General features: G+C 39.6%; 1 protein-coding gene across 4 annotated transcripts in view; it reads right to left on the reverse strand.

Annotated features, from left to right (window-relative positions):
• The window catches only part of PTPN11 (protein tyrosine phosphatase non-receptor type 11), a 73,485-nt gene that overhangs the window by 35,857 nt on the left and 21,037 nt on the right, over nt 1-16,591 (reverse strand). For 2 of the 4 annotated variants that reach the window (XM_059893881.1, XM_059893879.1), the window contains exons 3-6: nt 15,550-15,741; nt 13,533-13,725; nt 10,354-10,470; nt 9,587-9,700 (exon numbers count right to left, since the gene is read on the reverse strand). In XM_059893881.1, coding sequence (XP_059749864.1) covers nt 9,587-9,700; nt 10,354-10,470; nt 13,533-13,725; nt 15,550-15,741 — 616 coding nt within the window. Of the gene's footprint in view, nt 1-9,586; nt 9,701-10,353; nt 10,471-13,532; nt 13,726-15,549; nt 15,745-16,591 lie in introns of all 4 variants that reach the window. The other 2 variants (XM_059893880.1, XM_059893878.1) reach the window with 1 other exon arrangement.

Genomic DNA, 16,591 nt, shown 5'->3' on the forward strand with positions numbered 1-16,591 from the left:
TGGAACATTCCTCCACACTTTTTAAGCATCAGAAAGCTGTTCCCTATTGAATATAAGCAAAGGGTCTGAAGCCAATACAGGTCTCTCTTGCTACGGAAAACAGCTCAGATTCAAAACAACACAAATACTTATTTTGTGCCTACTGTGTGCCAGGCTCTCTGCTGGATTCTGGGGCTACAGTGAACAAAACAGGACTATCTGTCCTTGCGAGGCCCACAGACTGACCCGGACTATTTTTTTAGATAATATGCACACAGCAGACATAAAACAGCAGGATCAAAGTTTGTCTCTTTATTTTTTCACCAACAGTTTCATTTGAACAAGTCCTCTTCTTATTCCAACAGACCTCATAACGCCATCTGCTTCTATGGATTCACAGTGACAAGAAACAAACATTAAACCAATAACTACACAAATTATTCATGAATTCCAAGGATGGTAAACTCTACAAAGGAAAGGATCTGCTGCTATGTGCACATATAACAGGAAGAATCAACCCAGGCATAGGGACAGGGATCAAGGTTTCCCTGAGAAAATGACAAATGACCCTGATGCTGGAAACTGAAGAGTGAAGAGATGTTAGCGAGGTGAAGTGAGGAAGGAAGAACATTCTAGTACAATCCAACCTGTAACACAATTGAATTAGCTGAAGAATCGTATTCCCATTAGGTATGTAATAGGCAGTTCAAACTTTAACATGTCTAAAATGGAAGTTGATCACCTGCCCCAAAACCCATCCCTCCCAGTTTCCCCCAAAACTCATCCCTCCGAGTCTCCCCCAAACCCATTCCTTCCATTCTTCCTCATCTAAGCAAATGGTAACTCCATCCTACTAATTAATTGCTCAAGCCAAAAACTTTCACCTTATCCTGCCTCACCTCTGTCTTAACCATACAATCTGTCAACTCTACCTTCAAATACTGACAATTCTACCTTCAAAAAAGTCTCAAGTTCTCAAGCACCTCCGCTGCTGCTGCCCTGGTCAAAGCCAACATCATTTCTCTGTTCAAATTATTGCAATTTGCCTCCCTGCCCATCTCCCTGCTTTTATCCTTCCCCTTGCAGACTGTCCTCCGTGTGGCAACCTGAGTGATCACCTCACTCCTGTGCTCAAAACTCTCCTTAGATTTTCCATCTTACTCCAAGTAAAAGCCAACGGCTTTACCCTGACCACGGGGCCCCGTAGGATCTGACCCCTCCATTATGGCTCCACCTACACTTCCCTCTTGCTCACTCTTCTCTGATGGTACTGGCCTGTCTGCTGATGGTGCACCACGTGCATTAAGCACATTCCCACTTCAGGGCCTTTGCACTTGCTGTTCCCTTTGCCTGGAATGTTCTTCCTGAGGTTATCTGCATGCCTTGCTCCATTATTTCCGTCAGGTCTCCACTCAAATGCCACTCTGTCAGAGAGATCTATGTAAAATGGTGATGTCCCCATCAGCACACCCTTTTTATCTTCCCCTACTTTATTTACTTCACAACATTTATCACCATCTCACATAATGAATACTTACCTGCTTCTTTGTTTACTGTCTCTCCCAATTGACTCCACAAGGATAAAGACTATGACTTGTTCTCTGCTACATCCCCAGAACCTAGAACAGAGACTCCAGCATAGAGTCTGTGCTTAATAAATATTTGTTAAATGAATGAACAAATTAATCACTGCCACCACCAATGGCTACTGTTTGGGGGAGATATTTTGGGGGTGTCTGCCCAACTCCCTGTAACCTTCATCTGAGAACTATTTTTCCCCAAACACAGTGGTCTACGAAGATGTCTTTGTTCTATGTGATGGTGTCCTTGGACCAGAGATGGATGGCGTCTGAGCCAGTGAAAATCGCTGAGACTTTGATACAATGACTGAAAGTTGCTAGTTTCAATATCTGAAAGGGGTAAGAAGTAAAGTTTGTAAGTCAAGAAGCAAAGAAACCTTCTGCAGGGAAAGAAGAACGAAGCAGGTGTGTGGAGAGCTGGGGTTCTGGATACAGAGGGGGCAGTGAGATGGAAGAGGAGGGTGAAGGCAAAGACTGGCAGCTGAAGAACTATCAACAGCAAGATTTCCATCCTCAACTTGGGTCCTGCAGTCAGATGATGTCCAGGCTCAGCTCACAGGGCCCCCTGGCAACTCAGGTCTAGAGACTCAAAAGGGAAGAACAGGCACAGAGAGGGCGAAGACCCTATAAATGTAGCCATGCGATACACCTCTCACAGTGACACACAAGGGCTGAATTCAGGTTTCAGGTAACTTGCACATCGCAGGGACAAAATTGCAGGATCAAAACCTGCCTGGGGGGCTTCCCTGGTGGTGCAGTGGTTGAGAATCTTCCTGCTAATGCAGGGGACACGGGTTCGAGCCCTGGTCTGGGAAGATCCCACATGCCGCGGAGCAACTGGGCCCGTGAGCCACAATTACTGAGCCTGCGCGTCTGGAGCCTGTGCTCCGCAACAAAAGAAGCCACGATAGTGAGAGGCCCGCGCACCGCGATGAAGAGTGGCCCCCGCTTGCCACAACTAGAGAAAGCCCTCACACAGAAACGAAGACCCAACACAGCCATAAATAAAAAAAAAAAAACAAAAAACCTGCCTGATCGGGGGCTTCCCTGGTGGCGGAGCGGTTGAGAGTCTGCCTGCCAATGTGGGGGACACGGGTTCGAACCCTGCTCTGGGAAGATCCCACAGGCCGCGGAGCGGCTGGGCCCGTGAGCCATAATTACTGAGCCTGCGCGTCTGGAGCCTGTGCTCCGCAACAAGAGAGACCACGATAGTGAGAGGCCCGCGCACCGCGATGAAGAGTGGCCCCCGCTCGCCGCAACCAGAGAAAGCCCTCGCACAGAAACGAAGACCCAACACAGCCATAAATAAATAAATAAAAATTAAAAAAAAAAAAAGATATCTTATTCCATAATTTAAAAAAAAAACAAAAAAACCGGCCTGATCATTTATTTAGTGTCCATCTCATTTTGACAGAACTTCATTTCAACAAACCTAGAAATACTTTCCACTTCTTTACAGTCATGGCAGAGATATGCAGGAGACAAAAGATGTTTACAGAAAAGGACAATCTCATTTTACCACAGTAAAAAAAAATGGGGAAAGAAAGGAAAAAAAATGGGGACTCTACAGGAAAAATTAAAAACTTGGGTTTGCAATGTTTTGACCATACCACATATCCTAGAAGAAAACCACCAACCTGAATTTATTTCAGGAGCAAAGGAGAAAAGAACCAAAGAGCTTCACAAGAGACTTTGTATTTTAAGATGCAGCAAAATCGGAAGTAATTTATAAGTGTCTTCTAGGGAAGAATTACCCAAAAGAACACAAAGAGTTTCACAGAAAACCAGAAGCCGGGCATACAGACAAACAAAACATAGCTATCAGAGTTAAATTATCAGTGGCATTGCAATTTAGAGCTTTAGTTCACTTTAAAGACCATCAGAACACACAGTAAGAAGGAACTGATCCCAAATTTATCACCTTCTGGGAAACAACTAAGGTACAACCACTAAAATAATAATGCCTTGCTGTTGGATCAAACTTCAGCTTCAGAGGATTCAGATTTTAATGAGTCTCTGCTTCCACATACCTAAGTTCTTCTATAATGGTTCATTCTGTTCTCAGCCTTATTCCCCTGGCCCCAACCTTAAAGGGCAATTTTTTGAAAACTGACTGGATTTAAGAAGCAGGTACATAAGAGATCTAGAAAGCAGGCCATCAGCTACTTGGATCTAGCTTCAGTTTAAATGAAACGTTAATGCCCTGATTTAGTGCCTGACAATTTATCACCCCAGCCTGACCTCTACAGAGGACTTAGTAGAGTACAGATGTGATCTTGTTTTTTTCCATTTCCCCTGAAAGCCAACTCAGTTTTCCCCCATTTTGTTGCTAATAATGTATAAAAGATGAACTGAATTTCAGATGTCACAGACTGAAACCATCAGGTCAGCGTTTAGAATCAACCTTTTTCCATGGCCAGAAAAGTCAGGCTAGGATTTCCTTCTAAGTTCTATCCTGACCCCGCCAAAGGGATCATAAAAAACTCCCTACTGCCACAAGCTGTAGGAAGGTTTGACTTTGTTCCTCTAAGCATTGCCTAAGTGAACTTAAAGAATCCACCACTGCACCAGATACCCAATTTGCTGCTGTAATTTTCTTAAAGTTCATAGTCACTTTATAGGAAAAGTGGTCTGTGCAAATGATGGCCTCAGCTATTTTGAAGTGTAACATAAAAATGGGACTAGATTACAAAATAGCTCACTGGGACTTCCCTGGTGGCGCAGTGGTTAAGAATCTGCCTGCCAGTGCAGGGGACACAGGTTCGAGCCCTGGTCCAGGAAGATCCCACATGCTGCCGAGCAACTAAGCCTGTGCGTCACAACTACTGAGCCTGTGCTCTAGAGCCCGCGAGCCACAACTACTGAAGCCCGTGCGCCTAGAGCTTGTGCTCTGCAACAAGAGAAGCCACTGCAATGAGAAGCCCGTGCACCGCAATGAAGAGTAGCCCCCGCTCGTCGCAACTAGAGAAAGCCCGCGCGCAACAACAAACACCCAACGCAGCCAAAAATAAACAAATAAATAATAATTTAAAAAAACAAAACAAAATAGCTCACTTCTTATATTTAGCAAAAAGGTTTGATATCTTTTAATTTTAATTAAAAATACTTTTCAGACTTTAAATATGCTAACCAAAATCATGTAGGATATATAATAAAAATTAAAGATGAGTAGGGGGGTTCCCTGGTGGTGTAGTTGGTTAGGTTTCTGTGCTTTCACTGCTGTGGCCTGGGTTCAATCCCTGATCGGGAACTGAGATCCCGCGAGCCACATGGCCCGGCCAAAAAAAAAAAAAAAATTAAAGATGAGTAACAATCATCACTTTTTTTAACACAGAATATCAAAAAAATGTTAATATTAACAATAATCAGCAAAAAGAGAAAAATATACATGCACAAGGCTATCCATTGTATCTTCTTTGTAATATATTTGGAAACTATCCAAATGCTCATCAATAGGTTGAATAAACTATGGTACATCCACACAGTGGAGTACTGTGCAGTAAAAATGAATGAAGACTATCTGTAGATAATACTGTGGAGTGATCTCCAATGTAATAAAAAAAAGAAGTTGGAAAAAAGTATGTAAAATTATGCTACTATTTATCCATGAAAGGATGGGTTATGAAATTACAGATATATATTTGCTTATACTTTTTGAAAGGTAATGATGAACTACAACTTTTTTTTAAATGGCTATAAATATAAGGAGGAAAAGACAGGGATAGAAGATAAACTTCTTTGAATGTACTTTTTATATTTGACTTTAGAATCAAAGGCAATATTTTATATAATTGTAAATAAAATTTTATAGAAAGAAATTTCTGAAATCCAAACATAAAATGAAACAAATAACCTAGTTGTATATCCAGTTCGTACATAACCACATAGATAAGACTATTACAAATGAGTTGGAAGCACAGTAATTTGAGTATACATCTCTGAAGGATCTACCCTAAGGATTAAAAAATAAAAGCTGGAAAATAAATTAAACTGTTTTCAGTAATGATATTATTGGGGGTAGCGGAAGTCTTATTAGTCTGAGTCCTAAATTTGAATTGGAAGTACCATTTGGACTCATAATTTATTTCAAGAAAACAATTTTTTCTAGCTTCACCCATTGAGAAGGAAATAACCAACCTGACAACAATAAACACTTCTGGCTCCCAGACTGTAGTCTCTAAATACCACTTCCCAGGAAAGGAAGAAAGAGAAGGAAGGAAGAAAGGGAGGAAAATGAGAGAAAAGCTAACTCACTCCTTGGAGAAATGACTGATTCCAGTTCTGACATGGGAAATGTATTACACTGTAACAACTTATTACACCAGAAAGTAAGGAGTCTAGCAAAAACTACTAGAGTTGTATAGGAAGGAGTAGAAGCCAGCTTGCAGAAGCTCCCACTGGTCAAAGCTAAAATAATTTGAGCAACAGAAATGATAATAAATGCCATAGATAGAAGCACACTAAATATGTTTAAAAAATCCATGAGTACATATAGATAAAAAAAATTTTTTTTGGAGAATGCTATTTTGAAAACTACTTAGTAAACAGGAAAGAATCAGGCATATATCCTGCCTTGGTGACAAAAAGCTTATCTTTATAGAAATATTCCAGCTAATAATGACGAATGATAAAGTTAAGAATACCACGATCTTACACACCTTATAAGTGAATGGATCTAGGCAATAATTACCAGTTGCTGCTTAGAAAATAAAAAGAGAAGCAACAGGGGCTTTCCTGGTGGCGCAGTGGTTGAGAATCTGCCTGCCAATGCAGGGGACACGGGTTCGAGCCCTGGTCTGGGAAGATCCCACATGCCGCGGAGCAACTAGGCCCGTGAGCCACAACTGCTGAGCCTGCGCGTCTGGAGCCTGTGCTCCGCAACAAGAGAGGCCATGATAGTGAGAGGCCCGCGCACCGCGATGAAGAGTGGCCCCCGCTTGCCGCAACTAGAGAAAGCCCTCGCACAGAAACGAAGACCCAACACAGCCAAAAATAAAAATAAATAAAATTAAAAAAAAGAGAGAAGCAACAGGACATAAGCACCTCCTGACACACCATCTCATATGCAGTCTTGCCAAAGAAAAACTGGATCTAACAAAGTGTCTAGATAGATCAACTTACAAGAAATACAGGGGAGAAAGGTGTTAAAATCCACCACAGAGACACACTCAGAAAAATCCAGATCGTAAGTCACTCTCTGGACAAAGGACCAGCTTTCTCCAATAACAAAAACAGTAACAAAAAACAGGGTCCTATGGTCTGAATGTTTGTGTCCCCCCAAAATTCCTATGTTGAAATCCTAATGCCCATGGTGATGGTTATTAGAAGGTGAGGCCTTTGGGAAGTGATTAGGTCATGAGCGTGGAGCCCTCATGAATGGGATTAGTGCCCTCATACAGAAGGCCCACAGAGCTCCCTCACCTCTTCTGCCGGGAGGGAATACAATGAGAAGTTGCCAATCTGGAAGAGGACCCTCACCAGACCATACTGGCACCATGATCTCAGATCCAGCCTCCAGAACTCCAGAATTCTGAGAATCCTGAGAAATATATTTCAGTTGTGTATAAGCCACCCAGTCTATGGTATTTTGTTATATCAGCTGAATGGACTAATACAGAGAGAGAAGAAAAGGGAGTGGAAGAGAAAGGAAGGGAGGGGGAAAGGATGGAATAGAGAGGCTGAAAGGGGAGTAAGAATATAAAGAGGCTTAAGATTTTAAAAACAGTGGGAATTCCCTGGCGGTCTTGTGGTTAGGACTCTGCACTTTCACTGCCAAGGGCCCAGGTTCGATCCCTGACTGGGGAACTAAGATCCCACAAGCCTCACGGCAAAACAAAACAAAACGATACAAAAAAAACAGAGTCTAAAAACAGAGATCCATGGGGAACTTATTTGAAAAGTGATCCAACAACAAACAAATTAAAAAAAAAAAGACAACTAGCTTAATTGGAACAATGACTAGCTATTTGATGAACTTTTATTATCTTTTTTTAGATGTGGTAGTAGTGTTTTGGTTAATTTTTTAAGAATTCCATGAATACTGAAATATTTATGATATTTCATGTGATATCTGGGGTAACTGGTGAAACTGATAATGGTACATGGGGGTTCTTTATACAAATCTATTTTATATTCAAATTTTTTTCATAATCAAGTGGGGAAAAAACACTTCCCAATTCAAACAATCTGCAAGTGTGTGTGTGTGTGTGTGTGTGTGTGTGTGTGTATATCAAGAAAATGTGAACAGTGACTGATATGTGTTAATACTAAGAAATTATTGTTAATAGTTTTAAGAGTGATAATGATATTCTGGTTATAATTATTTTTAATGAAATAGTTACAGATGAAATAAAATCTGGGATTTGCTTCAAGATAAGCCAGGGCTGGGGGAGTTAAGTGGGGTGTAGTTTAAAAAGACTGGCCAGGGGCTTCCCTGGTGGCGCAGTGGTTAAGAATCTGCCTGCCAATGCAGGGGACACAGGTGCGATCCCTGGTCCAGGAAGATCCCATATGCTGCGGAGCAACTAAGCCCATGTACCACAACTTCTGAACCTGTGCTCTAGAGCCCTCCTCCTCAACAAGAGAAGCCACCGCAACGAGAAGCCCGCGCACCGCAACAAAGAGTAGCCCCTGCTCGCCACAACTAGAGAAAGCCCACGCACAGCAACGAAGACCCAACGCAGCCAAAAATAAATTAATTAATTTAATTAATTTATTAATAAATAAAAAGACTGGCCAGATATCAACAATTGTTAATGCTGAGTGATAGGTATATATTGCTATAATTATACAATTTGCTCTGCTTCTGTATATATTTGAAATTTTGCATAATAAAAAGTTTTTAAAAATAGGCTTTTCATTCAAATTTTGATGTAAGATTTCTAAAATTTCTGTACTTATCCCTCTCTCAACTCAAAGCTCCTTAAAGACGAAACCCTGTCCATCTTGTTCACCATGGTGTCCTTGGTGACTAACCCAATGCTGGTATAAAAGAATAAATGTGAGGTCAAGTCCCTGGTTAGCAATGTTCAGCAATGACCATGACTGTTCTATTCTGTACACATCCTCAGTGCTGCAATTCAATCAATATTCGTGGTACAGAAGTTGGACAATTTATTTAACCTCCCTGAGTCTGAGGCTCCTCGTCTGTAAAATGGAAATAATATCTCACCAAGTTGATCTGACATACTGTGGTTAAAAGGACTTCATGTGGCCATTCATTTGTTCATTCATTCCACAAATATTTATGAATTCTAAAGTCCTACAAAAAGTATGGAATAATCATTCCCATAAACAGAGTAGTATTAATAAAATAACATAAATATTAGCTAAATGTAAATACTCATTCAACAAACATTTATGGAGTTTCTGCTGTGTACCAGGCACTGTGCGACATGCTAAGAATAACTATGAAGGTAAATATGGCACACACACACAAAAAATTGTTTTTGACGAAGTTTTCTGTCACAGAGATGATAACGGAGAGAATAAAATTACAATGAGTTGGCAGGTGACAAACTTCAGTGCAACAGGAACACAGCCCACTCCCACTGGAGACATTCTCCTACCCAAGCTGGTTTCAGGAAAGAAATCAGTTCACTTAACCTCTCAAAGTTATAAATTTCAACTCCCAGTTTAAAGCCACCATGAGATAACTGTCTTTCACTTATTCACTGCAGTAAAGCTATAGATTCTTTCTAAAGACCCCAGCCAATGCTGGAAATCTTCCGAAGAATTAGATTCTTTTCTTTTTCTGGGGTTTTGCCAGCAGTCCAAACCAAAAGACCCAAATGGAGCTATTGGCTCATCCATTTAATATTAACTGCCAACTCCCTTCTCCCAGAACATAACGCCACTCTATGTGAAAAAGCCCCCTCAGCAACTTGTTCCATGTCAATCAATGGCCAAATTAAGAAAGGACGCAGATCCGAGTCTTTCAGATCCAATCCCAAACATGAAACCAACTTCTCTTCCATTAAGAACAGGATTTAATAAATCATGTAAAAAAAATTTTTTTAATAACTTACCTCAAATTCTTCCCAAAAGCCTTGTTTGACTTTATCTGTGGTCTCAGCTAATTTGCTTAGTTCTCGAACCCGACTTTCTATTTCAGCAGCATTGATACGAGTTGTGTTGAGGGGCTAATCAAATTCAGCAGTTGGTGTGAAATGAAGAAAGTATTACAGAAAAAAGTGTTAATGCAAAAAAAAAAAAAAAAAGACTTCTATGTTGGTGTTCATAGAGGCAAGGACAGGAAGTTCACAGTAAAAGTTTTCAAATAGAGTTTCACACTTTCCTTTCTGTTCTTTCAGGAAATATATCTTTCTTCAATCTCCACACACTTTGCTGATATAAATTCAAACCTATTTTTCTTTATAAATAGACCACAATGTTAGAGATGGTATCATTTGCCACTAAGTAATAAGTGTGAGCTTTGAAACAGCAATAACTCCAAAATGTAAAGGTATGATCACCTAAAGGTAACCAAAGGGGCATCTACAATGAAAATTTGATAAAAACTTTGCTTTAAAAACTCCATAAGGCCTTTTAGAATTACATATGGAGATAATCATGAAAATGATGTAATATCTAGAATTTGTTTCCAAATACTACAAGAAGAAGGTAGTGAGTGGAGTAATAAATGAAACAAGATTTGATGAGTTGATCGTAATTGAAGCTGGGTGATGGGTACATGGAGGTTCACGATGCTATTCTACTTCTGTCTGTTTGGAATATTCTATGTTCGGACTTAAACTCTATAAGGAGGGGGAGTTTAGCTTTCCAAAATGCTTACCTGCTTGAGTTGCAGTACTGTGCCCAATGTTTCTACCATAGGATTCTTCTTGTAATGCTCCACGAGATCTGTCAAAGAGTCAAACCGTTCTCCTCCACCAACATCATATTTCAGTTCCTTTCAAGACAAAAAAAAAAAATTATGTTCATGACCTTTATGTTAAATTACTGTTTTTCCCAACTCAAGTACAGAGACTAACTCTCCCCCAATAATGGAAAGATTGAAGAGCTGTAAGAGCACAAAGAAAGGGAAGCAACAAAGATGATGAAAATGGAGAAGCAGATTCAATGTAAAAGAGTTCATTGTGAGGTGTGAGAAGCTCTAAGTAAGTATCCAACACTAACTAGGCCACAAAGAAGTTTCTCCCTCATAGGTTAACTAAATAGCTAGAAAAAAAAAAAGAAAAACCATGTTTACTATTTACTTATACTCTAGGCTAAGTGACTATACACAAGGCTGCTGAACAGAAGATAAATAACTACTTCTCTCTGAAACACAACAAACTCTAAGGCTGGTGAGGCAGCATTGAAGCCCAATATACAAGCCTTTACTTTCATCTTCTAATGAAAACTTAAAAGGGAAATTATAAACAGAGACCAGGAAATTTTTTCTGACAAGGAGACCAGAATAGGCTGTTTCAGGAAAACAACAGGAAAATGGTTAAACTTAGAAAATACAAAACCCTAGAAATGATATATGAAGATATTTGGGTATGACCTTTTATTTAAAAATAAATCGAGCGAGCGGGGAAGAAGCACTTTCAGAATGACAGAGTAAGGACCTCTGAAAATCTGCTCTTTCACAAAAGTAACAAGAACCCTGGCAAAAATTGTCATCAACTTTTTCAGAACTCTGAAAGTTAACCAATAAAGTTCAAGGAGCATTTATTCAAGAAAAAGATTGAACCTTGATAATAACAACAAATTGTTGCCTTTTAACTTGCCCTATTCCCACCTACCTCTCCCCAGCTTCTTGGTAGCCTTGAAAACCAATAGTCTCATAACCACAGTAGCTGTGAAAACAAAGCAGCTTAGCATAACCGGGGTAGATAGATGGATTTGGAGCTCTTTCCAGACCTATCCCTAGACAATTATCACTATCTCATCTGTTTAGCAGATCCCTGGGAAAGCCTTATTTTCAGAGCTTGTCTTTATTTGATTGCCTTACAGCTTACTCAGCCTGCCTTCAGGGGATCTCCCAAAAACAATTAGCAGCAATTGTTTAATACCACAGCGGCCTAAGGCAGCAATACCAGTCAAGGCAAATAAGAGATTGATCAAAAACTTAAAAGGAAAATCCAGGCAACGTCCACAGCGGGCTCTGAAAACCTCCAACATATCCTTGAGAATCTAGAAGGACATGTGCATGTGCATGTACATGGCTGTGTGAAGTCCAGCAAAGATCCAAAAAGGCCCTAATCTTTACCTCTAGCTGATCCTGAGGTTCTGTGCAAGCAGGAAGTGAAGGCTAAGGCAGAGTTTTAAGGTGCCAGAGCACTGAAAGCAGTCGTGCCCCAACACACACACACACACACACACACACACACACACAGCCTCCCTGGCAAAGGCTGGGAGATTTAATGTTTCAAGGCATTTAAGGAAATCTCTGTTCAATCATTAACTGATCACTAAGCTACCCAAGCAAAGACTTCAGTGGCCACAAAAGACAAAGACAGGAAAGTCACTGAACACACAAACAGCAACAACAACTACAGGAACAATAAAAAGTAGCAACAACAAATAATACTGGCTCAGAAAGGAGGGCAAAGGATTTATATTATATTATTGAAAATGCCTAGTTTCCAACAAAAACTTATGAGACATGCAAAGAAACAAGAAAATATGATCCATACTTGGGGGTGGGGGTGGGGGGGGGTGGGAAGCATTCAACAGAAACTGTCCTTGAGAAAGCCCAGACAAAGACTTTAAACCAGCTAGTATACATATATTCAAAGAACTAAAGGAAACTATAAATTAAAAGAAAATATGAACATGATATCTCATCAAATAGAGAATATCACAAAATGATAAATACATAAATGTACATAATGTTCATAGCAGCATTATTCATAATAATTAATGGGCCAAAACGCCCATTAATCTTTTAATGGATAAACAAAATGTGGTATATATCCATACAACAAAATGTTTGCCAATAGTTTACTGACACATGCTATAACATGGATAAACCCTGAAAAACATGCTAAGTAAAAGAAGTCAGTCACAAAAGGCCACATATTACATGATTCCATCTATATAAAATATACAAAATAGGCAAATCCATTGAAACAAAGAGGTTAGTGGTTGCCAAGAGCTGGGGTGAGGGGGAAAAACGGGAAGGGACTGGTAATGAACCCAGGGTTTCTTTTTGGGGTGATGAAAATGTTCTGGAATTAATGTTGTTGGCTGCATAATTTGTGAATATACTAAAAACCACCAAATTGTCCACTTTAGAAGGGTGAATTGTATGGTGTGTGAATTGTATCTCAATAAAGCTGGGTTTTTTGGGGTTTTTTTTTTATCTTATTGAAAAACTGAAGAAATAAGTGAATAGACAGTTGCTATTTAGGAAACTATGTCAAAACAAACTTTGATGTAGTTGACCAAGAACCAACCTCCTTGGTCCAGCCATCACATTAAAAACAAGAAATGGTGAGTTCAGTTCTCCCAGCCTTAACCAGAATTCTATAATATGAAAGTACATGTAGTCACAGGCTAGACTGTGCTGACCCAAGGGAGAAGCTGAGGCCATCGCTTTAGAAATTGAGACAGAGGCAGACTCCAGCTGTAACCAAGCACAGATTGAGATACTGCAGGGCTGGGAATTCCCTGGAGGTCCAGTGGTTAGGACTCTGTGCTTTCACTGCCGAGGGTTTGGGTTCAATCCCTGGTCGGGGAACTAAGATCCTATAAGCTGCGTGATGCAGCCAAAGGAAAAAAAAAAATACTGCAGGGCAGAAGGTGATGTACTGAGGCATGACTTAATCTGCCAGAGATAGAGAGGAAATAAGTAATTTAATAAAGTTCTGAAATGATGAAACAGTTATAATTAACAAGGTACTAAAAGTGTAGAAGCCCTTAACTAAATGACTTTGGAAGTAATGGTGTCGGTCTTCTCCCAGCAGAAAAACCACCCAAAGATGACATTTCGCCAGACCCACAGTTCAATCCGGGCTTTACCTGACAGCGGATCATAACGTGGGTCACTTTAGACTTGCCGTCATTGCTCTCCCCTTTGTCATCTCCGGTTCGGACAGAGAGAACAAAATCTCCAGGGTGGCTCTGGCTCTCCCGCACAAGAAAGCTACCGTGTTTCCCTTTCTCGGTTAACAATTTCTCTGCTTCTTTCCCAGACAGATGTCCATGAAACCACCTAAATTTTTTTAAATGAAAAATCAATTGAGTTCTGCCATGGGCTCACAACATTCTTTCACAAAACTACCATACATAGTCACCTCTACTCAACACAATTAAAAACAGGCACGTTCCTCCAAGAGATTGATCCATTCCACATAAGCCAGAATTTGCATCCCAAGCAGGCAGGAAAAAAATGACAAAGATATTAAGAGTGACCATTAGGGGAGTTCCCTGGTGGCCTAGTGGTTAGGATTCTGGGCTTTCACTGGCATGGCCCAGGTTCAGTCCCTGGTCAGGGAACTAAAATCCCACAAATCACGTGGTGTGGCCAAAAAAAAAAAAAAAAAAAAAAATGACCATTAAACTCCTTAAATGAGCCCACAGTCATTTGGAGGCAAATATCCTCAATCTTTCCTATTTTCTTTTAAATCCCCCATCTTTTAAAAAGGCAGTTTGTCATTTCTCCACTGCCAAACCCTAAAAGAACCAACTATTTAATCACAGTCATTTAAAGAAGTTATAATAGAGAGTTATGGTAGCGACAGAGAATCACTTGAATGTTTGCCCTTGCTTTGGCATGCAAACACTACATTAAAAAGGATCTTCGTTATAAATTAGTTCAAGCATTCCAAGCTTTTCCAGATTTCCAATCTATACTTCAATAGCCTCCAAGTTTGCTGTCAACATCTTTGGACTATCTACTGGGTTATCATTTCAAATTTTAATGCACATAAGACTTGGAGTAGAGGCAAGGGATTTTGCTAAATATGTGAATTCCCATGCCTCACAATCAGAGATACCAATACACTAAGTCTGAATGGGGCCCAGCAATCTGCATTTTTAACCAGCACAGCAGAGTCCTAATGTAGGCCGTCTGAGGTCAAACTTTGAGACAATGCTACTCTAAGCTACTACAGAAAACATCTTAACATAGTCATATTAATAATGTGGCTTTTTCCCTCAGGATCTTGGTGAGGAAACAAGCATGATCATAGCACATAGTGCTAATGGCTCAACACTAAAGGAATATACTTCAAGGTATTTTTCATCTACCCTCAACTGAACAGAATAAAATTAAATAAACTGCACAGAGTTGGCTGACAGCCTTTTGCTTAATAATTTGGCTGGAAAACTATTATCAGCATAAAATACCAGTGACACAAAGGTATAAGTAGAAGAAACCTACTTGAAGACAGAAAATATTCAAACCTAATTAAGAGACCCTGATTTGGTACTGAGTCAGAGAGAAGAGACTGGGAATGCAGAAAACCAATAAAATCAATGCAAGTTAAGTCAAGCCCCAGCTTTTATCAGCTTAGTTCCAACACTGGGGAAAGATCTCTGAAATAATACAATTCCCTCTAATTAGGGTCATTCTCACACATTTGTGGATATAACATAAAAGAACTGATGAAAAATCTGACCGAGTTCTCTGCTTTCCCACTTCTGAGCTTAAACTGACATCTGTTGGTGGCATTGCTGAATAGCTGGTCAGAAGCTACTACAGGGAACTGCTATTTTGGTGTTCCTATTATCATTTGTTTTCCTCTCCTAACGCTCAAAGTTCAATAACGCTCAAGTTCAATAATCTTAAAATTACTGCATGTATCAAGTATATACAGGAATAGTCTGAGACTTCTGTAGAACGAGTGTAAGTAACACTGACTGAAGCTTTTGCAAGAAAAGGCCACTCAGAATAATCTGATTCTATTACTCTTACTTTAGTAACACTTTTAAGATTACAGTATGAGAAACAGAAGTCAAACCCCCATAATGCATTCACCTCACACCTATGGCACGGGAGAGATGCAGACTCTGCAGTTACGAAAATGTAACTGACCTTTCAGAGGTAGGATCTGCACAGTTCAGAGGATATTTGAGCTCAATAACATCTCCATTCTTCTCTTTTAATTGCCCATGATGTTCCATGTAATACTGGACCAGTTCAGCCAAAGTGGCAAACTTCTCCCCTCCATACAAGTCGTAGTAATCACCAGTGTTCTGAATCTTGATGTGGGTGACAGCTCCATTTCTTCTAAAATAGTCCATTAGAAAAGTGGGGGGAAAAGACAAATAAAGAGCTATACTAGTAAAAATGGATCTCATATTCATTATCAGATTTCACCTAAACATTGAAACAAACCCAAGGAATGTACAAGTTTACGCTTTTCCTAAACAAATGCAGTGAGTGAAATAACCACACAGTCAACCACTTCAACACAAAGGGCTCTGCGTATATTAAGTGACAATCATTTTTCTCATCATTAATTAATCAAGACAAATATCACTAAAATTAAACGTACATTTACCTTATAATCCAGTAAACCCACTCCTAGTATTTTGCCCCAAAGGAATGAAACTGCATGGCTACCAAAAGCCTTGTACAAGAATATTCATTGCAGCCTTTTTGTAGTAGAAAAAATTGAAAGGTCAAATATTTATGGCCAAAATGGATACACAAATACTCATACAATGAAATATCACACAGGAATTTAAATAAAAGAGAGAGAGGACCATTGATATATACAATCAACTTAGGTGAAGCTCAAAAACATTACGTTAAGAGAAAGAAGCCAGACACAAAAGAATATATACTGTATGACTTCATTTATATGACATTGTAGAATAAGCTAGTCAATGGGGATAGAAAAGAGAAGAGTGGTTGCCTCCTAGGGGGAGGGAGAATAGAAACCGGCACCAAGAAACTTTCTAGGGTGATAGAAATACTCAAGATTTTGATTGGAGTTTTGGTTGCATTGATAAACACATTTGTCAAAATTCATCTCACTATACACTTAAGATACTATACATAATCGTATCTTTAAAAATCATTTTAAAGACATATAATTAACGGAGTTTCCAAAGTGAGATAGCTAGTATGT

Source organism: Balaenoptera ricei, chromosome 14, assembly GCF_028023285.1.
Source record: "Balaenoptera ricei isolate mBalRic1 chromosome 14, mBalRic1.hap2, whole genome shotgun sequence".
Lineage (NCBI taxonomy): Eukaryota > Metazoa > Chordata > Mammalia > Artiodactyla > Balaenopteridae > Balaenoptera > Balaenoptera ricei.